Source organism: Littorina saxatilis, linkage group LG3 (genome assembly GCF_037325665.1).
Source record: "Littorina saxatilis isolate snail1 linkage group LG3, US_GU_Lsax_2.0, whole genome shotgun sequence".
Classification (NCBI taxonomy): domain Eukaryota; kingdom Metazoa; phylum Mollusca; class Gastropoda; order Littorinimorpha; family Littorinidae; genus Littorina; species Littorina saxatilis.
Genome location: NC_090247.1, coordinates 4,992,608 through 5,017,607, shown reverse-complemented (window position 1 = coordinate 5,017,607; position 25,000 = coordinate 4,992,608). Strand labels below are relative to the sequence as shown.

Genomic DNA, 25,000 nt, shown 5'->3' with positions numbered 1-25,000 from the left:
ACCTAGTTAACGCCAGCTCACTGAGAAGTAAAACAAACTGAAATTTGATAAGGTATACTTCTCGGGAACATATTTTGTTCTTACTCACATATATATCAAAATGTGTATATTAAGTAGATGGCGAGCTATCTCTGAAAAAAACATGTTTCAGGCAAACAGCAAACGGGCCAATATGTGTGTGTGTGTGTGTGTGTGTGTGTGTGTGTGTTACTGTGTGTGTGTGTGTGTGTGTCTGTGTCTGTGTCTGTGTCTGTGCGCGTGCGTGCGTGCGTTTGTGTGTGTATGTGCGTGCGTGCGTGCGTACGTGCGCGCGCGCGCGCGCGCGTGTGTGTGTGTGTGTGTGTGTGTGTGTGTGTGTGTGATTTTCTTGTAACGATACGTTACTTTGGAAAACCCCACTTTTTATAGGAAACCTTTACGGCTTTTGTTTATTTTTTCCTGGTTGAGAAGGAGCTACTCCATTTATAAACAGCAAAAGTGGAAACAACTCACAAAAACAATCATTCAGTTAATGAATCTTGTTATGAGTCATTCTTGACTTTTCACAAAAACAGCTGGAAAAAAAATAAATCCCCGTGAATTTTACAGAATTGTCATGAGAGGTGTGATCCAATGTGGGCTACTTTATTTTTAGTTCATCGGGGATCTGGATGTGTGTCTGTCTATTTTGTTGACGTCTCCTATTGTATCTCTGTTATGTTCAAAATTTAAAGTAAACATACAAACATTAAAGGCCCAGCTAGTCTGCCTCTAATCATTAATGGTTTACAAAACGATTTAAATCTTCTCACGAAAAAAGCAGTCCGAACCTCGTGGAACACACTTGCATAAACATTTAACAATAACAGCATTAAATGACACAGTTCGTTTAATGGCTTTTTAGCTTGCATAAACCACACACCAGATTTCGTGGTTTATTTAACCCCTGAGCCATCGCGAACCGGTGTGATCCACTTGCCTTTTTTTGTCACAATTTAGTCGTCAGTTTGTGAGTTCAATGTATGTGTAATAGCACAGGGCCGGACTAGGCGAAGAGGAGGGGGGGGGTTGCCAGTGGTGGCCCAGGCGGATGTCCCCCCAGGCGGCAGGGGCGGATCAGTTCATTTTATGACTGGTTTTTTTCAAAAGTATATTGTGAAGATATGGGTGTGAAGGCGCGAAGCGCCGAGCCGACGGCGCGAAGCGCCTAGCTTGCTAGGGGGGTCCGGGGGCATGCCCCCCCGGAAAATTTGAAAAAAAGGATGCAAAATGGTGCAATCTGGTGCATTCTGAGGATGATCATTACCAGTTTCAGGCAGCAGATTTTGTCACTGATTAATACCCCAAAAATTGAAACTCGATGTAAAATAAAGAAATGCATACCTCATTCAATATTTTTATTTTTTGGCAGGGGGGGGGGGGGATCCGGAAACCCTAGAACCCACCCACCCCCCCCCCCCCCCCCCCCTCGTTGTGGGGGTCAGGGGGCGAAGCCCCCTGAAGCTGACGGGTAGGTCATATTCTCAGATAGGAAAATGGTCGCTCCTTGCATGAAACGGCCTAAAATAAGCAATAATAAAAAAAAATTAAATAAGTAAGGTACATGTTTAGGCTAGGGGGGGGGGGGGTTGCGCAACCCCCATAACCCCCCCGGTAGTCCGGCCCTGTAGCACGTAATTGTGTACCTCTGAACCTAAAATGCAACAAACGATTGCGAGTCACACGAACTTATCGGCCGCGGTAGACTTCAAAGAAAGCAACGACTTGCAGAAAGTTTGTCTGCTTTAAAAACACGACCTTGCGTGACATGCTTCCGGGCTCCCTTTTTTAAAACTTCGAGTTGCACTGATCTTATCTTGATGAAAACAGAAATCTTCAATGATTTCAGAATGTTTGTGTTACAAGCTGTCAATTTAGTATTTAGATTTTAAAAGGTAGTTCTAGCGCCAAAACGAGGCGTCCGATTGTGGTATGAGACAATCCGGCTGGCCACGCAAAAATAAATTCTTTGAAAAATGCTCGCTCTTTACGGAGGGCACCTAGGATGTTCTCAAGCGGTGAGTGTTTAAAACAAAATGGTGTTTGTACTGTGTGTAAAAGCCTGACAGTGTCTGTGGCCAGAAACAGGTGGTTTACGGGAAGCTGAGTGTGCCTTTAATGTATCGGTTGACCAACGTTCACGCTACTTAGACGTATTTCTTCCCTCAACAGATGAGAAATGATCAAGACAATAAGACATTGTCAAGGTCGCTGAATCTGCCGGCTCCGGAGCCAACATAAAATGGCCGATCGACCGACTTCTGACAAGCGAATACAAAAGAGTCCATGCACAGAGGACTTCGCACTGAACTTCCGTAAGTTACGTGTATCTCTCTCTTTTTCTCTCTCTCTCTCTCTCTCTCTCTCTCTCTCTCTCTCTCTCTCTCTCTCTCTCTCTCTCTCTCTCTCTCTCTCTGCTTGTGTGTGTGTGTGTGTGTGTGTGTGAGTGTGTGTGTGTGTGTGCGTGTGCGTGTGTGCCGCTTGTGTGCGTGCGTGCGTGTCTGCGTGTGTGTGTGTGTGCGTGTATGTGTGTGTGTGTGTGTGTGTGTGTGTGTGTGTGTGTGTGTGTGTGTGTGTTATGTTTGATGTGTGATTCTGAATGAAATTGATTTCGTAAGCATGTTGTCAATGGGTTGCAATATATGCCCAAGAAGTAGTACGGAAGTACATCATAATTGTATAAAATCATGTACTCATACCTATGGCTGTATATTTGTACGCTACGCTCCGGGTCAAGAGTAGACATACCAAATATCAGAAGCACAAAAGGTTTCGATGCACGCAAGTGCGGCCTGCCTCCTGGAAACAATCACATAAAATAGAGCATGTCCGAAGCACGTGCAGTAACTATTATGTGTAGCATTTCTGTGTTTGGCACATATATAACAAAATGTATCGATTGGAGATTGGATTTCCCTTCTTTGAGTCATGTGACGTCAGAGGCCGACAAAACTTTATAATTTGGCTTTTCAGGTTGACCGAAACTTCAAAGGAACTAAAAAACAAAAAACGTCATGTGTTTGATTGCATGTGTGTGTGCTGTTCAATGTCAAAACAACAACAAAGTGAGTACATGACGTGTGTTTTGTAGTTCCTTTGAAGTTTCGGTCAACCTGAAACGCCCAAATATGAAGCTTATGTGTTTGATTGCATGTGGATTGCATGCATGTGTTTGTGTGCTCGTTCAATCGTCAAAACAACAACAAAGTCATAAGTACCTGAAAGGAATTCGATCGATACATAAATGTTATTTGCGTGTTTGACCAAAATATGACATTTTACACAGATCTCGACAGTCATTGTTCACCTCGACCGCTAGCGCGGTCTCGGAGAACAATGACTGTCTCGATCTGTGTAAAATGTCATATTTTGGTCAAACACGCAAATAACGTATAATCCCATTGTTCACCCCAGGCACAAGTGATGAGCTGCACAGTTACTTAAAAGCAATATTACCCGGCTTTCTGGACAATGTCGACCCTGACCAGCTGATGGACATTCTGCTTCAAAACGGTCATCTCGGACAGTACGACCATGAAGCCTTGAACTCAAAAGATGTTCCAACCTGCAGAGATAAGGTAGGCCTACAGCAGGTAGTTACATTATCCTTTTAAGCGTCGAACTTTACATTATTTTGATCTATCTGATCGAACAGAAGTCTATCATACTAGAAGTTCTCTACTATCATTACTATCAGTCGACTTTCGGTGATACATATGCCCTTTGAGCTTTTCTTGGGGATATCCCGTTCTAGAAATAGAATACGGGATTCTGGGAGAGCTGTTCAAGGGCACTTACGCAATATATTCCATTTTCAATACACGACTCAAATCTTTTTGGATAAATTAAAAAGAATAAAATACCAAAATATAGAGTTCAGAAAAGGAGAACAAAAGTTGAAAAATTGAGATTTTTTGTTTTACAAAAGTCTTTCCCTTTACAGGACTCGAACTCGAGACCACCGGAGCCGGAGGCAAATGTACTACCACCCTGCCACGAGGCACACGAAATATAAGCGTGAAAACGAAAACATGAATTGCAGATATATGTACCTTCCACGTGCCCGGGTTCTCGATCGAGCATGTGTCGACTCGTCAGTTTCTTCGTTCTTATTTGTGTTGTGTACGTTTTCTTGATCTCATCATTACATGTAGTCGCGGTGTTACCTATAGGGCGTTAAATTTTCACCAAAGCCGATGTTACTACAAACAAATAGAATGAACGGTAATTCTGGGAAAAATTGTCCCGCTGAAAGTACTTAATAATTATGCAACTTTTTGATTATTTAGATTCATTACATCATCCAAAACGTTTGGAATTAATAAAATGAATAAAATACAAGAATTACGAGTTTAAAAAAAATTAATAATAATTGCCGTCGAAGAAGATGAAACCCGGGACCACGAGTATTAGGAACAGGGCGTTTTACCAACTGAGCTATTCTGTCCCACTGTAGGCGAGAGAGATTTTAACTTCAAACATTACACTTGAGTTCTTGAGCGTGGGTATCAGTATTGACTCGACTCGAGTTTCCGAGTCTCTCCGTTCGTATGTGTGTACTGTTCTGTTTATCTCACTATTCGAGGCAAGTTAAGTTAATAACTGACCCTATGCTCCAGTTAATTGTTTTTACGTTTAGAAAGTAATATCAAGTAGCGATAATTTTCAGCGTGACCGACATTATGTTGTGGTCTGGCTACGAAATGCATTGACCAATCGCCGAAAGGCGCTGATTTCATTGCATAACAGGATTTCCCTACCCAAAATCCTCTATTCTCGATGACATACAAAGGATTTTGTTCGGGAGGACGACGATCTATGGACGGTTTATTACATAAAGGGAAGCAAGCGGTTAAAAACGGGCGTCGATAGAGCCAATGAACAGTGATGTCAACTTGTAATATTTGATCCACTTGTGGAAGGAACCAATTCATCACAAGTATCAAAACAAGAAAGGAAACAACACCGCTTTAATGTTTGCTCAGTTCCTTGTAACTGTCATTCGTGGGTGAAGTAAACAAAGAATAATGTTGCTGTCTAGTGCGCTTGTTGATTGATGTGTGAATTGAAGCTTGCAAACTAGTTTTGTTGGTATTTCCCACAGGCCAGAAAAGTGTGGTTCCGCCTCCATAAACTTCACGTCTCTGACTTCAACAAGGACGTCGCCCCGTATTTGTTTGATCGCTACCCTCACATCATTCCCGAGGAGTACTTCGCCCACAAGATTCCTACTTCACCCGACAACTCTCTACCGAATGATTCCAAGCCTGAAGACGGCGGACTAGAGGCAACATTGGACAGCCTGGGCGCGCCCTGTGTACCTCGTGAGATTAAGCGCAATGGACATCCCAAGTGGGTGGCTGATTTGAAATACCATTACGGGTACCTTGACTTGACACAATACAAGTAAGTGTTACATTCTTGAATACTCGTTTTGCGTGCACACTCAAACCTATACTCAAACACGCAAGCGAGCTAACACACACACACACACACACACACACACACACACACACACACACACACACACACACACACTGTACTCTCTCTCACAAGCGCTCGCACGCACTCTCTCTCTCTCCCTCTCTCTCTCTCTCTCCCTCTCTCTCTCTCTCTCCCTCTCTCTCTCTCTCTCTCTCTCCCTCTCTCTCTCTCTCTCTCTCCATCCCCCTCTCTCTCTCTCTCTCTCCCCATTTCGATTATAACCATTTTGCTTAGATCAGGACTAGCTGTAAGAAAGGTCCTGCGGACCTAATGCTATCTTTCCTGTAATAAAGTTCAATGTTTCAATGTTTCAATGTTTTCAATCTCTCTCTCTCTCTCTCTCTCTCTCTCTCTCTCTCTCTCTCCCTCTCTCTCTCTCTCTCCCTTCTCTCTCTCTCTCTCTCTCTCTCTCTCTCTCTTTCTCTCTCTCTCTCTCTCTACCTTGCAACCGGGTTTACGTCTAAGCTTTCATGAGTATTTATCGTTATTTGTTTGCAGAGAAATTCTTCGCAAAATAGAGAAGGGTGAGGATGTTTACGAGACTCTTTTTAACGCCTGTCGCAGCGTCAATGATGATGATGCAAATCGACTTGCAATTGCCAACAGTTTCTGCCGCCAAGTCAAAACGTTGCAACATTACAATCCCAAAGACCTGGCCGAGTCGCTGGCATCTGGTTTGCCCTGCACATGCTCAACATGCTCAGTTGAAATGAGGAGACCATCTACTGCACGACGTGTAAGTTTGAAGTACTGTGGATGATTTATTGGTATTCCTCTCTGTCTGTCTATCTGATTTTTCTCTCTCTTAGTGTGTGTGCGTGTGTGTGTGTGTGTGTGTGTGTGTGTGTGTGTGTGTGTGTGTATGTGTGTATGTGTGTGTGTGTGTGTTGTGTGAGTGTGTGTGTGTGTGAGTGTGTGTGTGTGTGTGTGTGTTGAGTGTGTGTGTGTGTGTGTGTGTGTTGTGTGTGTGTGTGTGTGTGTGTGTGTGTGTGTGTGTGTCTGTGTGTGTGATTGTATATGTGTGTGTGTGTGTGTGTGTGAGTGTTTGTGTGTGTGTGTGTGTGTGATTGTATGTGTGTGTGTGTGTGTGTGTGTGTGTGTGTGTGTGTGTGTGTGTGTGTGTTGAAATGCGATCGAAAGCATGCTTTTTAATATTTTGAGCAACGTGTGGAAACCTGGTATCACACAGGAAGCGATATGGTATTTCGTTTTTTCCTACAGTTTGTAATTGAGTCCTTTCTGCTCCAAACGCCCCGGAGTCTAAATTGAAGGCCGGTCTTATTATATCCGAGGAGGATCTGATTTCCCCAATAGGGCTGTCTTTGAAGGGACACTTTTTTCTCTCTCTTTTACTCTGATACTTGAGATCTGTTATATGTTTTGGTTAACCTGCAAATGATATTACAAAGAGTAAGCAACAATTATTGTTGACAGTCAATCTAGCACTCCAGCACTAGCAGTAAACGCTGAGTACTAAGTTGACCAAGTACACAACATAGCGCACCGCACATTTCTCACCCTTAACGCCCAGAATGTTCGTACTGCTTTTTTAAAAATGTTACTGACTTCAGATAAGGATCGGATACTGACATTTTTTTCTTTGTCTTCATCATTACCTCCTGTTGTACATAATGTCGTCCATTACTCTTCGCCGTGAAACGAAGCGTACAATCTAAAGAGACAGTATGAACATCAAGAGAGGTAACCGCTGCGTCTCCGACTTCGGCTGGACCATCCTGCTTATCTTTCTTGTCACTTATTTGGAACTCATCAGAGTCTGTTTTTTCGAAGACAGGATGATGAATGAGAGAGCCTCCCTCGACTATTCTTACCTTTCTCTTGATGGTTCACTCTGTGTCTGTTGCAAAGCTGCTGAGATTGGGACTGGACTTGTCCAAACTGTTCTTCAGCTGTCGTTTTCTTCTTTCAATTAATCAATCAATGAGGCTTATATCGCGCATATTCCGTGGGTACAGTTCTAGGCGCTCTGCAGTGATGCCGTGTGAGATGAAATTTTATACGGCCAGTAATTGCAGCCATTTCGGCGCATATTTACCTTTCACGGCCTATTATTCCAAGTCACACGGGTATAGGTAGACAATTATTAACTGTGCCTAAGCAATTTTGCCAGGAAAGACCCTTTTGTCAATCGTGGGATCTTTAACGTGCACACCCAATGTAGTGTACACGGGGGGGGGGGAGTTCGGACACCGAAGAGAGTCTGCACACAAAGTTGACTCTGAAATAAATTTCCGCCGAACCTGCGATCGAACTCACGCTGACAGCGGCCAACTGAATACAAATCCAGAGCGCTACCAACTGAGCTATATCCCCGTCTTTCCGGCGTTCCACAATGGCGGCCGCGGTGAGGGTTAACCACCTCTCATCGGTTCATATTACGTTAAGGAGCCCTTCTTATCATGTTGAAATGTTCCTGTACCCACATCTCCGGGGGTAAGCTAGCACTTCATGTGTAGATAAATCACGTTAGCTCGCTGACCGTAGCGTTTCGCACCTGCGTGCCTTGTCTTAGCAGCGATCACGTGATCCCTTTATTGTCGGTTTGTTTACATAATTATTAACAATAGAAGCTAATAATTTGCATCAATATTGATTTTGTTGAAAAAGTCGTTGTCTTGGAAATGAGCACGTTGAGCCCCAATGAATTAGTCATTTCTGGCCTCGGAACTCATTGAACTTACAGAAACGTTTTCCTACAAAAAAAAGTTCATCACTTTTACAAGGGGTAGACTCCAACTTAATAGGCACAGTAAGCCTCCCGTAAACCATCACATATACTGTCAGGCTTTTACACATAGTACAAACACCCTTTCATTTAAACACACACAATTGAGAACATATCAGGTGCCCTCCGTAAAGAGCGAGCAATTTTCAAAGAATTTATTTTTGCGTGGTTTATCTTACCCCTGAGCCATCGTGAACCCGTGTGATCCAGTTTCCCTTTTTCACAATGTAGTCGTCAGTTAGTAATTTGAATGCGACTCGATGTGAGCTTATCTGCAATAGCACGTTATTATGTACCTCTGACTATGCACAAAACAAACGGCTGTGGTTCACAAGAACTCTAGCGATGGCTTTTGACTGTTCAGAGGAACTGGCGATAGGCATAAACCGTCGTCTGCTACGAGAACCACGACCTTGCGTGACCCTGCTTCCGGGCTTTTCTTTTTTCAAACTTTCAAAACTTCGAATTGTACTGATCTTGTCTTGATGAAAAAAGAATTCTTTTATGATTTAAGAATGTTTGTGTAACAAGCTGTCAATTTATTATTTAGATTTTAAAAGTTAGGTCTAGCGCCAAAACGTTAGGTCTAGCGTCGACTGAGACAATCCGCAAAATTAATTCTTTACAAATTGCCCGCTCTTTACGTAGGGCACCTAGGATGTTCCCGTTTGGTGAGCGTTCAAATGGAAGAGTTTTTGTACTGTGTGTAAAAGCCTGACAGTATCTGTGATGGTTTACGGGAGGCGTACTGTGCCTTTAAACGCCGTATATTTTCACTCCAAACACAGTCATGTAATGCAAGCTGAATTGTTGATATTTCGACCAAGATATCAGTATTTTATATTGTTTTGTCAATTGTCTTCAAATGCAAATTTTTTGTCGTAGAAACTATTTTGGAAACATGTGATGCTAATCGTCAGAAAATAGGCACATACTTTTAAGCTCGAAGTGGTGTGTGTTCAGTTTTTATATCGTGGCAACAGTGGAAAAAACCTCAACAAAGACAGATGATTAAATCTCAAGAATACTGTTACCTGCCAAAATGAGCAATCTGTCTGAATACTCATGTACCTATTCCACACTTTATGGCTTAGAACTTGTCACTGTTTCTATTTATGTAGCAAAGATTTGTTAGGGAGAATTTGTTCACCTTTGAACAAGTCGTGATTTCACTGGTCGACACCATACCCGTTTCAAAAAAGCATACATGATTTTTATTTCATGACTGAGGAAGCCCAACCTCTTTGGGGGAGGTGACGAAGAACCGTTATACAGAATGCCGAAGATGGAGGTAAAACAGATGAGAAACGTGGATTAAACGGAGCATGCAACTTTCAGCATATATATCTATGCTGATCATCCAACGTAGAAAGGTACACAGATGGAGGAAATCGATTCAGAAATTTAGCCTTCATGAGATTTTTGAAAGCTCGTTGTAAACTGTAAAATTTATGTTTCACACAGGGAGAAACCTGGCCAAGACTTGAAAAGAACGAAAAACTTCAAAATGCCTCCAGACACCCTGACGGCACACACTCTGCTGGTGAGGGCTCGTTTCTCGTGAATAGTCACAGGGTTCATGTGCGTACGTGTGTGTGTGTGTGTGTGGTGTGTCATAGTGTGTATGTGTGTGTGTTTGTGTGTGTGTTTGTGTGTGTGTGTTTGTATGTGTGTGTGTGTGTGTGTGTCTGTGTGTGTGTGTCTGTCTGTCTGTCTGTCTGTGTCTGTCTGTCTGTGTGTCTCTTTGGTTTTAACCAGAGCAAATCTTAGAGTGCATGGTTTACTACTGATAAGTATATACTCACTCTCGCAAAGAAAAGTTGAATATCCTATGCAATCCATCTCTATAGAGTGTGTCAGCCTACATGCCTCATTGTTTTCATTGACACGTGTGTGTGTGTGTGTGTGTGTGTGTGTGTGTGTGTGTGTGTGTGTGTGTGTGTGTGTGCGTGTGTGCGTGTTTGTGTGTGTATGTGTGTGTGTGTACGTGTGTGTTTGTGTGTGTGTGTGTGTATGTGTGTGTGTATGTGTGTGTCTGTGTTTGTGTGTGTGTTTGTGTATGTGTGTGTGTGTACGTGTGTGTGTGTATGTGTGTGTCTGTGTGTGTGTGTCTGTGTGTGTGTTTGTGCTTGTGTGTGTTCTTGTGTTTGCGTGTGTTTTTAGTGTTTGCAGACCATGATATGTTGGAATGGGCTACGAAAGTTGGCTTGTCAGAGGAAGCCATCAGCATACTCAATGACCATAAGTTTAAATCAATGAAGGACATGTTACTCTTGAACTCCGACAACCTCGCAGAGTGCTTCAAAAACGAAAACCGCTTTTCCGGCAGAGACATTGCTATATTGAGGAAGGAAGTGGACTCCCTAGCTTTCCCCAGCAATATTCTCGACTATCTTCAACCAGGTTTGTATATTGTATATCAAGCAAAAGAAATGATCTTGACGGGCGCTGTGGCGGGGTGGTTGGACGTCGGCCTCTTAATCGGAAGGTCGAGGGTTCGAATCCCGGCCGCGGCCGCCTGGTGGGTTAAGTGCGGAGATTTTTCCGATCTCCCAGATCAACTTATGTGCAGACCTGCTTGTGGCTTATTCCCCTTCGTGTGTACACGCAAGCACAAGACCAAGTGCGCACGGAAAAGATCCTGTAATCCATGTCAGAGTTCGGTGGGTTATAGAAACACGAAAATACCTAGCATGCTTCCTCCGAAAGCGGCGTATGGCTGCCTAAATGGCGGGGTAAAAACGGTCATACACGTAAAATTCCACTCGCGCAAAAACACGAGTGTACGTGGGAGTACGAACGCAGAAGAAGAAGTATGATCTTCATTCAGGATAGAAGCTCGCCCGGGTAGAGCTGCGTTCAAATCCCTAACACTTACTGTCGCTTTGACTCCCTCCTTTCTCTGAGAGATAAATGACTGCAATCTATCGACACGTGTTGATCGTTTTCAGGACATTCTGTTCGAATCCTGGTTCTTGGAAACACCGGCAGTGGCAAAAGCGCGACAGGAAACACCATTTTAGGGAATAAGGATTTTGGCGAATCTTTCGAACTCCAGTCCGAAACCACAGAGTGTACGCTCAAGAAGTTGGAGCAAGCTGGGAATGAAGTGCAGGTAGGTTTCTGACGGATTTGTTTCAAACTGATGTTGTCGTTGCTGCCAGTGCTGTTGTTGTTGTTGTTGTTGCTGCTGCTGGTCTTGCTGTTATTGTGGTGTTTTTTTTTAGTTACGTTACATTACATCACTTAGACAAGGGGACAATTACAGCACACAGGGGGTGTGTAATGGAACTCTCTTTTTCATAAGTCACTTCGTCATAATGTAAATGTTATGCTGACGTTTTGTATCGAGCAGAAATAACATCTGATATTTTTGTGGTCCAGCCAGAATACGGGTGTGACATTTTTTCACCGAGAGATACTTCTCTTCCAGATGAAGTTATTTAACTATTTAACTTTCCAAGAAGTGGAATTGAAGCCTTTTTGTTTGTTTGTGGTTCATTGTTTGACTGCATGGTTTGTGTATGCGTGTGACAGGGTTTTTGAGCAAAATCTTTTTCTTTAATGTAATCTATTTTAGAAAATCTCTCTTACAGGGGCACGTCTTTTGATTATCTATATTCTGCTCAAAGGCACAGTCAGCCTCCCGTAAACCATCACAGACACTGTCAGGGTTTTACACACAGTACAAACACCCTTTCATTTAAACACTCACCGCTTAAGAACATCCTAGGTGCTTTCCGTAAAGAGCAAGCAATTGTCAAAGAATTTATTTTTGCGTGGTTTATCTTACCCCTGAGCCATCGTGAACCCGTGTGATCCAGTTTCCTTTTTTTTCACAATGTAGTCGTCAATTTGTGATTTCAATGCGACTCGCTGTAAGCTTATCTGCAATAGCACGTTATTGTGTACCTCTGAATCTAAAACACAAAAAACAGCTGCGAGTCACACGAACTAGAGCGGTGGGGTTGGCCGTTCAGAGAAATTGGCGCCATGCAAAACCATCGTCTGCTACGATAAAGACGGTTTGCGTGACACGTTTCCAGGCTTTTCTTTTTTCAAACTTTCATAACTTCGAATTGTACTGATCTTGTCTTGATGAAAAAATTTTTAAATTTTTTTGTCAATCTATTATTTAGATTTTAAAAGTTAGGTCTAGCGCCAAAACGAGGCGTCCGATTATGATACTGAACAATCCGGCTGGCCACGCAAACATTAATTCTTTGAAAATTACTCGCTCTTTACGTAGGGCACATAGGATGTTCTCAAGCGGTGAGTGTTTAAACGAAAGGGTGTTTGTACTGTGTGTAAAAGCCTGACAGTATATGTGATGGTTTACGGGAGGCTTACTGTGCCTTTAGATGTGATCAGGAGGATTTCAAAGTGCATATTTTGATGGGATATCCAGGATGCTATAGGCAAGGACTATTTAAATCACGCCGTTGTTAATAAAAAGGAGTCAAATAAAATGGTTAACCGCATGGTGTGTGTTTCAGATCATGGAGTGTCCAGGGATGAACTCGACCGGTCGGACGCGTGAAGATATCAAGGAAACCGTGGTCAACGCGGTTTGGAAAATGCACCCTGGGTTTAACGCTATTCTTCACGTCATCAGACTCGGCCGCTACACACTACAAGAGTATGAAGACTTCCTGGCGCAGAAAGACATGTTTCACGAGGATATCACGAAGCACACTGTCGTTCTGTTCACGCATGGCGATCAGGCTGATAAAAAGGGCAAAGGGGAAGCCGAGGAAATGATACAACAGAGAGCTCCTGAACTGTTGCAACAGGTCCTCAAAGAGTGTGGGAATCGGTATGTCGTCTTCAACAACGTCACCAAGGATCCCAGGCCTCAACTCAAGCGTCTCGCAAAAGTGATCACGAAAATGATTGCGTCCAACAATGGCGAGGCGTATGTACCTAAGTTGCCCATTGCCCATTGCCCACGATTATAAAGCCAAAGAAGTTGTTCGGAAATTCGGCCAACAGACCTGAAGAGGATAAAACCCAAGCAGCTCAAGAAATAGAAACTAAAGGAACAGAACGCAAAGCGACAAAGAGCACAAAGACGGTTGGGAATTGAGTATGTGATGCGCACCGACAAGAGGACCTGCTTCCCCACCTATTGGATTCTTCTCATCGATAGACAATAGTGGCAAACAAGCCATGTGTACAGACGGATCGATCAGGACGTTAGACTGTCTGGGGCGATTTTCACCAGACATTTACATCTGCCTTGCTCACATGAACAACAAAGCGTGATAATCGAAGACTGGCACTTTGGCCTGAGACTACATTCTAAACTGTTTTGAGAGCAACATGTTGAGTCCTTTTTTGTGTTCACTAACAAGTCTTGAATGTTTTGTGTTCACTAACAAGTCCTGAATGTTTTGTGTTCACTAACAAGTCCTGAATGTTTTGTGTTCACTAACAAGTCCTGAATGTTTTGTGTTCACTAACAAGTCCTGAATGTTTTGTCAATCATGCGGGTCTCTTTTTGTTTCTCCATTTTTTATGTTGTGTTGTTGTTGCTGCTCTAAATTTCACCATTATTTCAGAAAACCACCGGCTTTATAATCATCTCATATTTTGATTATTTAGATGTTTCACCGCCCCCACCCCCCCCCCCCCCCTCCCCCCCCCCCTCCTCTCTGGATACGCTGAGTTTATAGACGGTTTTGTAAATTTGATTGTATTTGCCGAGCTATGCTGCAGTTATGCCAAAATCCTCATCATTTATTCTCTACTGATCCTTGCTTATATGTGTGTTTGTTTCCATTATTATGTACTTTTCTGTGTAAATGACTGTATTATCATCATCATCATCATCATCATCATCATCATCCTCATCATCATCATCATCATGTGTATACTGATGTTTGAATTTAAACTTCTATAGTGTTTTTGTTTTAGTGTAAATTGGTAATCAATTACAATCCCAGGACCTATTTTAGAAGTGGTATTAACCCCTGATTTGCCAGAAGGAGCTACACTGGAGACCAAGCTCTGGGGAACGTCAGAAGACCTGAAAGCGACGTTCCAGTTCACGACAGCAGCGGAACTACGACCCTAGACACAACCGTCGAACGCAGAAGAAGAAGAACCCCTGATTTACGTTTGTTGTAATGATATGTTTGAATTATTGTAACGTGTATTTCCGCTAGGCGTTGATACAGCGTAATTACATGACGTTTTAAGGCTAAAATTACATCAACTTTTCGATTTGCATGAACACATTTCCTGGAGCATCCGCGCAATTTTAACTAAAAACAATGTCAAAATACTGTGCAGACTCCACCCAATCACACTATTAGAAAATGAAACGATTGACCGTTTCATTTTTGCACCGACCTACAAAACGTACCATTACCCGTGTTTTGAAAAAGGCAAATGGCATCAGAGGAGGTAAAAGTGATCGTACTCAGAAAATTATGCATGTTGAGTGTAACTAATAAACTGGGTCCGCTCACGTCACTGTCACTGTCACTGTCACTGTCACTGTCACTGTCACCGATACGATACGATACGATACGATACGATACGATACGATAAGATAAACATGGACATTTGTCTTTTGGCACCATGTCGCATTTCTAATAACACAAACACACGATCATACAGCATAATTCAACACAAGTACACTGCAAAGATCAACTTGGTTTAAGCGTGTTTTTATTAATTTCTTGTATACACGTTATAAACAGTAACAACATTAAGAACGTTAACAAGCAGACTGCTTATGGACACGTTCTAAAACTGATAATCAATACACATTCTGATAACAAGACATGGCGAACAAGTGATAACTTCAACCCTTTTTTTTCAAAATATTTCATAATATAAGATCAACTTATCACATGAGCATTTAAACAATGAGCATAATAAATATTTATCACACATATATATATATATATATATATATGACTTCCTCCCTTTCGTTTTGTTCTTTGTTTGCTGATGTTAGACTCTCTCTGTCTTCTTCTGTGCTCATTCACTTCAATTTCTTTCTCGGTCTACCCTTCTTTTTAGTTTCCTGTTGTTCTTTTGCTGATGAAAACGGAAGTCGAAACTAGTCCATGTTTATTTGTTCTTGTTGCTGTTATCTGGTGAGTGCTTTTATTATTGTTATTTTGTTAGTTCCTCTCACCTGCAGTTCCTTATTCAATTTCAGATAAGAAATGATTAACACTTTGTCACATCCATGGTTAGTTATCCCCTTAAATTACAGAAGAAATATGATTAACCCTTAGCTAAATTTTGAACTGTCTGTGCATGGTGCTTCTGCTACCAACACCCTATACACATTTTGAAAAAAAATTAAATAAAAAGGATATGCCATTTTTTAAAGATATTATTTTATGTAAGTTCAAGGAGTGCTAAAGAGAGAAATCAAAAGAATAGGAAGTGTTAAGCCCTTATCTATAAAATATTTATAATCTATAAAACTTGAGTATGTGGCGTCGGACCTTTGCACAAGAATCGCCACTGAATAAGAAAATACAATTGAAAAACACGATTTTCGCAAGTAAACACCTGGTTTCAATCAGTACTTTGTCAATGCTGTTTATACATTTAATTTGGGACACGTCAAACGGGAAAGGCCTCTTTCAATTCTGCTTTCTGTTCGACGTTCACACTGAATAAATAAATACAATTGAGAAACACGATTTTCGCAATTAAACACCTGGTTTCAATCAGTACTTTGTCAATGCTGTTTATACTTTTAATTTGAGACACGTCAAACGGAAAAGGCCGGCGGCGCTAACTATTGCGACTCACACCGCAGACGAATCAACCATGCCACCCAAAGTTAGCTCCAATGGCGCCAAGAAGGCCGGCAAGGCCAAGGCTGTTCGCTCCGACGACGAGAAGCGTAAGACCAGCCTCTTTCAATTCCGCTTCCTGTCCCCAGGGGTAGACTCCAGCCTTGAGTTGACGGGTTCCCACGTTCATTCTTTTCTTGCCACCAGTCTTCCCACGATGTAATCACACTTGTAGGATCGGGGATCCCTGGCAGCCACTCTCTTCATCATCGTCTGGTACAGCTTGTCCAAAATGGCGGCTTTCTCCTCGGCGCTGCGCATGTCCGAGAGGCTGCTCGCGAACGAAGTCTGATTCCACACTCTATGAGCCGTCATCAGGCTTTGGGAGAAGGAGTCTCGGTCATCCACACCCTCTGCATCAAGTGGACAACAACAACATTATTGTTAAACTTGATTGGAAAGTGCCTTTTTCAATCCGAGGGTAAGTGTCTTTAAAATTAAACAGAATAATGCTGCGTCGCTCACATGAAATAACGGTTTTAAGTGTGTCGAAAAAAAGAACAGGGCCTGAGTACGGTGATAAATACAAGACTTATTTTACAACCATTTGAAAAATACATACATCCCCCGTGGCTGACCGCATAACGAAATCGGTTTTTCGTGGTTGAACTTGCCAGTGTTACAGCACAGAGCAGAGTCCGTCCCACACTTTGCTTTGTGTACATCATGTGGCCACCCAAACACCCGCACAACGCAACATTTTCACGAGAAAAACACGTTTATTTGTTTGCTTTGTCTGTATTACACATTTCTATTTACATTTACCACTGACACACCAAATTGTATACTTTAGTTTGCAAGTGATTCGTTATCATACAAAATAACGTTATCACGAGACGAACAGAGATCTCAGAGATAGTCTGCTTCTCAACTGTTTCGCGCAAATCGTGTAATATCTATTTTTGCGAAAACCTCCCGAAGAAATGCAATCTCAGCGGCTTCCACCTGCAACATGGTCGTGCTTATTTGGAATGTGACGTCCTGTTCTTCGTCAGTCACACCTATCTCGAAAACTAAGCGTCGCACAGAACCAGCGCCCTTCCATTAGAAGATATTGTATTGGTTGTGCGGCTGTAGTACGAAATGTTCCAGGGGTCGGATACTAGCTTTTGGCATCATCATCTCGTTGTAGCTCGGCACACGCAAGATTTCGCATGTTTATGACACAGGAAACTTTGTCTTAACCTAAATAGAGCCCCACTAAAGTAGTCCACGACATAATAGGCTATCTTGTATCTAATCGGGCACTTTCTGGGGTGCTGGTCTTATTTGGGGATCCATAATTATGTTTCTTACCGGCCCCCGTAGCGCAGTGGTTAGCGCATCGGGCTGCGGGCCGGGAGGTCGTGGGTTCGAATCCCATCAGGGTCATGTGGGTTTTTCGGGCTACGGTCGGCTCCTACCCAGAGTGGAAGTGCTGGAATGGGAAGGCTGGAATCACACAGCCGAGTGTCATTCACTTAACGAATGCGACTTTGAGGGTGCTCAGGTTCTGTATACCTGACCAACACCGCAGGTGCGGCAGTTCTCGGGCCTGGTTGACACCAGGATATATTATGACAGTAAGCGTAGAGTGCTGCCCTGTCACGTAGTCTCAAACCAAATTGGAAATCCATAGCATCATCATTATAATCATCCTCATCTCATTAATCATCCAAAATTATAAAATGTCCTTGCTCTTGTGGCCCTTCATGCCCGGAGCTCTCATGGTGACCTTGGTCTCATTGTTCCTGTTCCATCCTTCCCTGAATAGTACTTCTGCTGTCAGTCTTCAACGTGTGACGTTCTGGGGGGTCGACGGAGGGACGTGGTGGCGGTCTGCTCTCTGGAGGGGACGCTCACTTAGTCTGGCTCCGCGACTTAGCAGTCAATGTCGTTAGTAGGGGGCATAGTAGGTAGTGGGCTGAGTCCGTTAGCTCGGGACAGACCCACTACTGAACACCGTCGAAGTGACTCAGCAGAAGTGCAGTGTCAACTTCCGAGGGTAGCCTACCGCAACGACCCGACATCCCTCCCTGGAGCGTCTGTAAAATCGACAGGTCTGGCAGCGGAACGAAATTCAGATGTGGATGGAGCAGCGAATGCAGGGACGCGGCGGCGTGAGAGAATACCGGAACAAGGAACAGGTGTAGGGACCCCCCCCCCAAAAAAAAAAAAAAAAAAATTATGTTTCTTGGTGGGTTTTTTTCAACTCCTAAAATAAAATGAATGTTGAAATTCTGGTTCGCATTTAAGCTCAGATATACCAGGCAACCCGCATGAGAAATGTTATCGATATTGAAGATGTGTGCGACGATGGTTATGACCATGACAAAGGTTAACGCAACTGTTGGGGTTACGCCCCGTTACATTCAATGGCAGTCAAGTAAGACAGTATATACGAGTCAGTTGCAAAACAGAAAAGAAAACCGTTTCTGCATTGCGTGGATTGCTGTGTTTAACTAAAACTGCATATTAGTAACAACTATTGTTGGTGTAAAAACGGGATAGGGATGTCAAAATCTGTGCACAATTTCACACACACACACACACACGCAAGCATGCACGCACGCACGCACACACAGACACAGTCACACACATGCTCTGCCTCTCTCTGACCTTCAAGAAGCTTCTTCAGCCACAGGCGTTTGATAGCACACGGCGCTAGCAGTTGATCATTATGGATCAATGATAAACCCGCCTCTCGCACGGGAGAGTTCTCTTCCATGAAGGGGGAGGTAAGCTGAGTTGCTGTTCTGAGGGCCGAAGCAACATTACAGTCGCCGTACTCCTCCTGCATACACACACACACGCACACACACACACACACACGCACGCACGCACACGTACACATACACACATACATACACACACATACACACACACACACACACATACACACACACGTACACACACACACACACACACACACACACACACACACACACACACACACACACACACACACGCACAGTGCAAATGTATTAACAGTACATTTCTTTCCATGAAAACGATCACACACTTAACTCTCTCTAGCCCTTCACATGCGATTATGAAATTCAGTCACCTTTATGCAGTAACACACAACAACAGCGTGCCTGCTTCCTATGCTGAGAGGAATTTTTTCGCTGACTTAGGTTTCAGTAATAAAATAAATGTAGGCAAAATATTCTACTCTGCACTGAAAGCAGCCACGTTGTAGTTGTTTGGCGCGTATTTTAGCGAATCCATTGTTAAAGCCTGGACTCATTGGTGATTGACAAGCCGGTTCAAACGGAGAGAAATACTTTTTTTAAATTAAGAAAATGGCTTTATTCCACAAGACTATTCAAGACCACTTTTGAGAAGACTCAGTTTCTTGGTTTCTTGTTGTTTGTGGTTTTCAGTAAATGACCTGACGACATCAACACACACGATCGGCACCATACTTTACGAAATCGGTCGTTTTGTAAGACTGATATTGAACGACCAATGGAGGTTTGTCGGATCGTATGCATTATCTAAAATTGTCAATGCTCAAACAACAACACCAAACAAAAATTAGAGCCAGCAACCACTAAACTACATCTTTATTTAACAATTATCAATTTAAATAATGAATCGTTAAACAACAACAGAAAGCATTAGTTACTAAATAATGAATCTCTACGGTACTGTCTGCTAAATGATTCATTATTTATCGTTGTTCACTAACTAATGCATTATTTAACGGCCCATTTTCTTCACTGTTAGGGTTAGGGTTAGGTTTATTGTGAACATTCACTTCTGCCCTCTCGCGGCCGAACAACACAGCAGGCAGGTTTCATGGTATTAGGCCATTTTGATAGTCTCAGATTTGCTTAGTCTTTTAAATCCATATCTGTGAGAATCTGCTGTATTTGTTGTATTAACATGCAAACTAGTTGTTGTTTAAATACTTTTTTGAAAATAAAAGTTGAAATTTTTGATAATGTGTTTATTTATGTGCGTGTGAATGGTGGCGATCGTCAAAATACGGACGGATGAATTTACTTTTGCCACAGCATCACTAAACAAAGAACTAAATTCCAACACACACATGCACAAGTATCAATGCTGTGGTGGTTGAGAGTGCCAGAACACATTGAAATGATTGTTTTTCAACAACAATCGATATCCATAACACAAATTCTAACTTATACTAGCTCCGCAAAAAAAAATGTATGGGGATTCGGATCTGTCCGTCGGCATAGCGATATCAAGAGCATCGAAACTAATTGTGATTTCACAGGACAAAAACACAAGTTTACCTAATTTTGTATACTGTAAATACAAGTTTGTGCACCCTTGAAGTGAGTTATAATGTTGCCGAGGTCAATTTGCCCTTGATCGACGCACGGTGACCCGAGTTTCAAAGTTGCGATCCAATCCGTCTAAACAATGTAGCGATCGCCACATTTTTCTTTTCATTCAAAAACTAACCGTTTGGGGAGGAAGTGACGTCACGTTGTTTTACGTTGACGCTCGCGCTCGACAAAAAAAGACCGCAACAGTTTTTCAGTTAAAAAAATCGCAAAGTAATTACATTTTCTGAGGTTTTCTAGTGTCCGTCTAGTAACAACTGAGTGTTGAAGTCACATTTAACTCCATTTTCGACTGTTTTAAGAAACTATTTTGACGCTCAATCGTCACGTTTCAGTGTCGAAACACGTACTGTGCATTTGCAATCAGCCGGTGTGTCCAAACTGAAATGCGAGTGATGCCTCGATTTGTGGCGATCGCTCACGTGGTTGACGGACAGAAATACCTTCTTAGGGGGTAGGGGAACAGTTACTCCTCCATACAATAATGGTGTTTACAAATGATTGCAAACTTGTCTCTTTATAAACTGTTCAGACATGTCTTCTCTTCAATAATTTTCAGTTTTGCTCGGTTTGTTAATCAGGAGCACCCTGCAGTAAATGTTTCATCTGTGACAATGCTCGAAATGTTGACGTAATTCCAATGCCCATATCCTTCTCTTGTTACCTCATCTAGCCAAAACCATTGAAGATAGAAAGACATTTGTTGAACAAACTAGATGCACAACACCAGTCTTAACACGTTTTGTTCTTACATGTATATGAAAATATTGATGGCCATGGAATGGTTTGAATAAAAAGACGGTTTTTTCCTTCAAAACGGCCTAGGTCTGCCGGAAGTCGTATTTTTTCAAACCATTCATTTGAGGATCAATATTTTGATATACATACAAGAACAAAACTTGTTAAGGATGATGTGTTGCATATTTTTTGTCCAATAAATGTCTTTCTATCTTCAACGGTTTTGGCTATATGAGCTATATGCATGCATAGGATGACCGTATTGCTTTTTTTGCGTTTTCAGGGTATGTCGCTTTGCGCCTGGTTTTTAGATATAAATAAGGACCAGGACTGTAAAAAAAATTACTGTTTTTAGTTGTAACAAACTCACTTTGTTGGAAAAACATGTCCTTTGAATTGTGTGCCAACATTTATTTTGTAGAATTTGAGTGTGTAAATAGTAAATTGCTGAACACAATACTGTGAAACCTGCCAGCAGTATTCGTGCTCAACCCATCGTAAGGTTGATTTTGTCGCATGTAACAACAACAACAACAACAACAACAACAACAACAACAACAACAACGACAACAACAACAACAACAACAACAACAACAAGGAAGAACAACATTCGTTTCTTTGGGTCTTTCCCCCTCCATTTTGACTGACCGCGAGTCCGTTTTCAAGGGAGGCAAACACCCACGCGCACGTCTCACAGACTTGGCAAAGGGGTGACGTCCCTTGTGCTCGAGACTTCCTCAGTTCGGAGATTGTATTGTGTTCAAGGACATACATTGTATTATTATGTCATGTTTCGTCGGAACATTAGCAATTTAGGATAATTCATAATCATTTGAAGGGTGGGCAAGCATGTGTAAGTAGAATTGCATGCCTTCGATTGTGTAATAGTGGTGGAACGATCGTCTGCTCTGCTTGAACCGGATCCACGTTTACCCTTATAGTTGTAAACATATTCGATATTGTACGACTTCCGTAAAAATAGGGACCGATCAACATAATAGGGCTGTGTGTGACTATCCAATCACAACCCTCGAATCCCCCCACATGGCTAGGAGAATAGCAATATTATTCCATATTCACGACAAAGAGTGACAGTATGTCCAAAACGTACCTGACTTATAACTCCTTCTTCTCTCAGCTGTTTCCACGCAGCATCAAAGTCCAGCAATGGATCTACTACCGTCGTGCCAATGTCGCTAATTGTGAATTTAACAAGCTTGTCTTTTTCTTGCAAAGTACTCTCCCTTGATGACTTTGGAGTGGCATCCCTTGCAATAGACGAAGCTTTAGAGTCGTCAGAAGACGCCAAATGAAGCACGATGAGCAATCCACCTTAATACAGACACACAGGTAAGTATTTAAACATAGAAATGATTGATGTAATTAACGGATTATTTTGGGTCATTGTTTTAAACTTCACATACAGTAACCGTTCAAACCCACGCCCCTTTAAGTGTACTTTTAAATGAACCGTCTGATGGGCGAAGTGGCGCAGTGGTAAGACGTCGGCCTCCTAATCGGGAGGTCGTGAGTTCGAATCCCGGTCGCTGCCGCCTGGTGGGTTAAGAGTGGAGATTGTTCCGATCTCCCAGGTCAACTTATGTGCAGACCTGCTAGTGACTTAACCCCCTTCGTGTGTACACGCAAGCACAAGACCAAGTGCGCACGGAAACGATCCTGTAATCCATGTCGGAGTTTGGTGGGTTATGGAAACACGAAAATACCCAGCATGCCTACCCAACGAAAGCGGAAAGAAGGTGATTATGCTCTCAGATTATAGGGTGGGGAACTCAAATGGGCAAACGAGCTCACACGTCACCAGAAAATTCTGGAACGCTGAAGAAGAAGAAATGAACCGTCAAAGCCAAGTAACACGGGCATTTATCAATTATCAAACCAAAAATAAAGAGTCCCTTTTAGTTGGAATAACTTTACGCCGTACGTAACCAAGCAAATATAAGCATTCCTTAAAAAAAACCTGTTGCTTAGTACGTGTATTTCTAAATGTGAACTACGTACCTGACGCATAAGCAAACTGCTCGTTTGGGAGGTCAAATTAGTGGGAACAATGGCTGGTCTATCAAGAAACATAAAACATCGTAAGGTTGATTTTTCACATGTAAAAACAACAACAACAACATCAAAAACTTTGAATGCATTCGATTTGTACTTTCTTTTCCCGGAGAGTGTAATCTTCTTGCCGTTCGCTGTTAGATCGTCAGTCCGGACTGCAGGGCGAAACGTGCTGTCCTCTCCAAGTCCTCTCTGGGACCGTATAGCTTCTTTTGTAGCGCTGTCTCCTCTGGCCAGATGGTGTCCCTCAGAGCACTGTGGTATGGACAAGCCTGCAGGGTGTGCTCTGCTGTCTGATTCTTGCCACACGGACATAAGGGGGAGGGAACCAGCTTGGAGAGTGTAATGAATAGCTACCCACCTGGCTTGAGCTCTCTGGCTCTCAGTCTCAGAAACTTGGTCCAGTCCCTGTCAGCCTCCCTGTTAAATCGGCCTTGCTCTTCTTCGCTTGCGAGGGAGGGCATACACGTGTCCTTGAACTGCATGTCTCTGATATACAGACAGTTCAACAAATGTAAGACTTAGGAGACACTATTTGCGACAACAGTATAACAAAACAAACAAAATATTACGTGAGAAACCACACATGCCATAACTAAACCATATCTTCACACGTGTTTTTATCATGTTAACGAGGTCGGGTCAAACCTGGCAGGAACCTCAACAGTAATTTTTCACAGTTCGTGATTGCAAAGACACCGAGACAAACTTTATTCTCGAAAACATTGTTGTTTCCTCTGTAACTGATAACTTCGAACTTACAAGTGACGCTATAATTCATCGTGTGCTCTGTGTGTGCACGCATCTCATTACGCTTTTGACGTCAAGGATTTTAATTTGGAAGATATGTTCAAGAAGACGCGTTTTCAATTTGGACACTCCGACATCAGTGACACGTAAGTTCCCCGCGTCGATATGTCCGTAACTTTCTTTTTAAATCAAGACGCCACGATTTTTTGTGTGTGCCATGTCCGGAATCCTGTACCGATCCGACTCCTGATCCGTGTTTTAGCATCACTCACTTGCAAATCGTTCTATAAACAGTATTATAACAGCGACAATCAATCAATCAATCAATCAATCAATATGAGGCTTATAACGCGCGTATTCCGTGGGTACAGTTCTAAGCGCAGGGATTTTTTTTTATTTTTTTATGTTATGCAATTTATGTCGCGCACATATTTAAGGCGCAGGGATTTATTTATGCCGTGTGAGATGGAAATTTTTTTACACAATACATCACGCATTCACATGGGCTAGCAGATCGCAGCCATTTCGGCGCATATCCTACTGGCAATGGCCTGAGCATGCAGTCACGGCTCACGCGATGCAATTAAACCCCACATTACCAACTACACACTTATTGTGTGTGACTGTCAGGATGTAAGCAAGTGTTTCCCCAATCGTGGATTTAAAAGGCAAGTTGGCCTATAAATAGCCAACATATCGACTGCTGTAACATTAACGTACAGTTTTTCAAGCCAGTTCGTTGCATTGCAGGTCAATATAATGTCACATGAGCCATCCGGGACGCACTGTTTGTAGAAATTCACGTTGGTTGCCAAGGGATACACGTTGCTGAACTTCGACATGTAGCTCGTCTCCTCTGAAAAAACAACAAATCAATGCTCGTTGTTTGAAAGATACCTTTCATCAGATAACGAAACAGCTGTGTTATTAATGCAATAGCCAGTCAGGTTTACGTGCAGAGTGAAATTGGATAATTGTTCCACTTAGACTCATCCCCAAAATCAACAAACTGGACCATGTACAGGGTGAGAATTTCTGCAAAGGTAATTTCGTTGTGTCTTTTA

General features: G+C 42.5%; 2 protein-coding genes and 1 long non-coding RNA gene across 3 annotated transcripts in view; 1 reads left to right on the top strand and 2 right to left on the bottom strand.

Annotated features, from left to right (window-relative positions):
- LOC138961446 (uncharacterized) overlaps nucleotides 1–13,890 on the top strand; it is a 17,326-nt gene extending 3,436 nt beyond the window's left edge. Inside the window, exons 2-9 of the mRNA XM_070333096.1 lie at nucleotides 2,191–2,333; nucleotides 3,433–3,596; nucleotides 5,123–5,424; nucleotides 6,001–6,238; nucleotides 9,713–9,791; nucleotides 10,412–10,651; nucleotides 11,200–11,363; nucleotides 12,745–13,890. Coding sequence (XP_070189197.1) covers nucleotides 2,261–2,333; nucleotides 3,433–3,596; nucleotides 5,123–5,424; nucleotides 6,001–6,238; nucleotides 9,713–9,791; nucleotides 10,412–10,651; nucleotides 11,200–11,363; nucleotides 12,745–13,206 — 1,722 coding nt within the window. The 5' untranslated portion in view covers nucleotides 2,191–2,260 and the 3' untranslated portion in view covers nucleotides 13,207–13,890. The remainder of the gene's footprint in view (nucleotides 1–2,190; nucleotides 2,334–3,432; nucleotides 3,597–5,122; nucleotides 5,425–6,000; nucleotides 6,239–9,712; nucleotides 9,792–10,411; nucleotides 10,652–11,199; nucleotides 11,364–12,744) is intronic.
- The window catches only part of LOC138961467 (uncharacterized), a 394,970-nt gene that overhangs the window by 11,986 nt on the left and 357,984 nt on the right, over nucleotides 1–25,000 (bottom strand). The gene's annotated exons all lie outside the window — the stretch shown is intronic.
- The window catches only part of LOC138960819 (uncharacterized), a 20,638-nt gene continuing 10,558 nt past the window's right edge, over nucleotides 14,921–25,000 (bottom strand). Inside the window, exons 8-12 of the mRNA XM_070332464.1 lie at nucleotides 24,657–24,792; nucleotides 23,548–23,675; nucleotides 22,225–22,445; nucleotides 18,673–18,847; nucleotides 14,921–16,427 (exon numbers count right to left, since the gene is read on the bottom strand). Of these exons, the coding sequence (XP_070188565.1) occupies nucleotides 16,201–16,427; nucleotides 18,673–18,847; nucleotides 22,225–22,445; nucleotides 23,548–23,675; nucleotides 24,657–24,792 (887 nt within the window). The 3' untranslated portion in view covers nucleotides 14,921–16,200. The remainder of the gene's footprint in view (nucleotides 16,428–18,672; nucleotides 18,848–22,224; nucleotides 22,446–23,547; nucleotides 23,676–24,656; nucleotides 24,793–25,000) is intronic.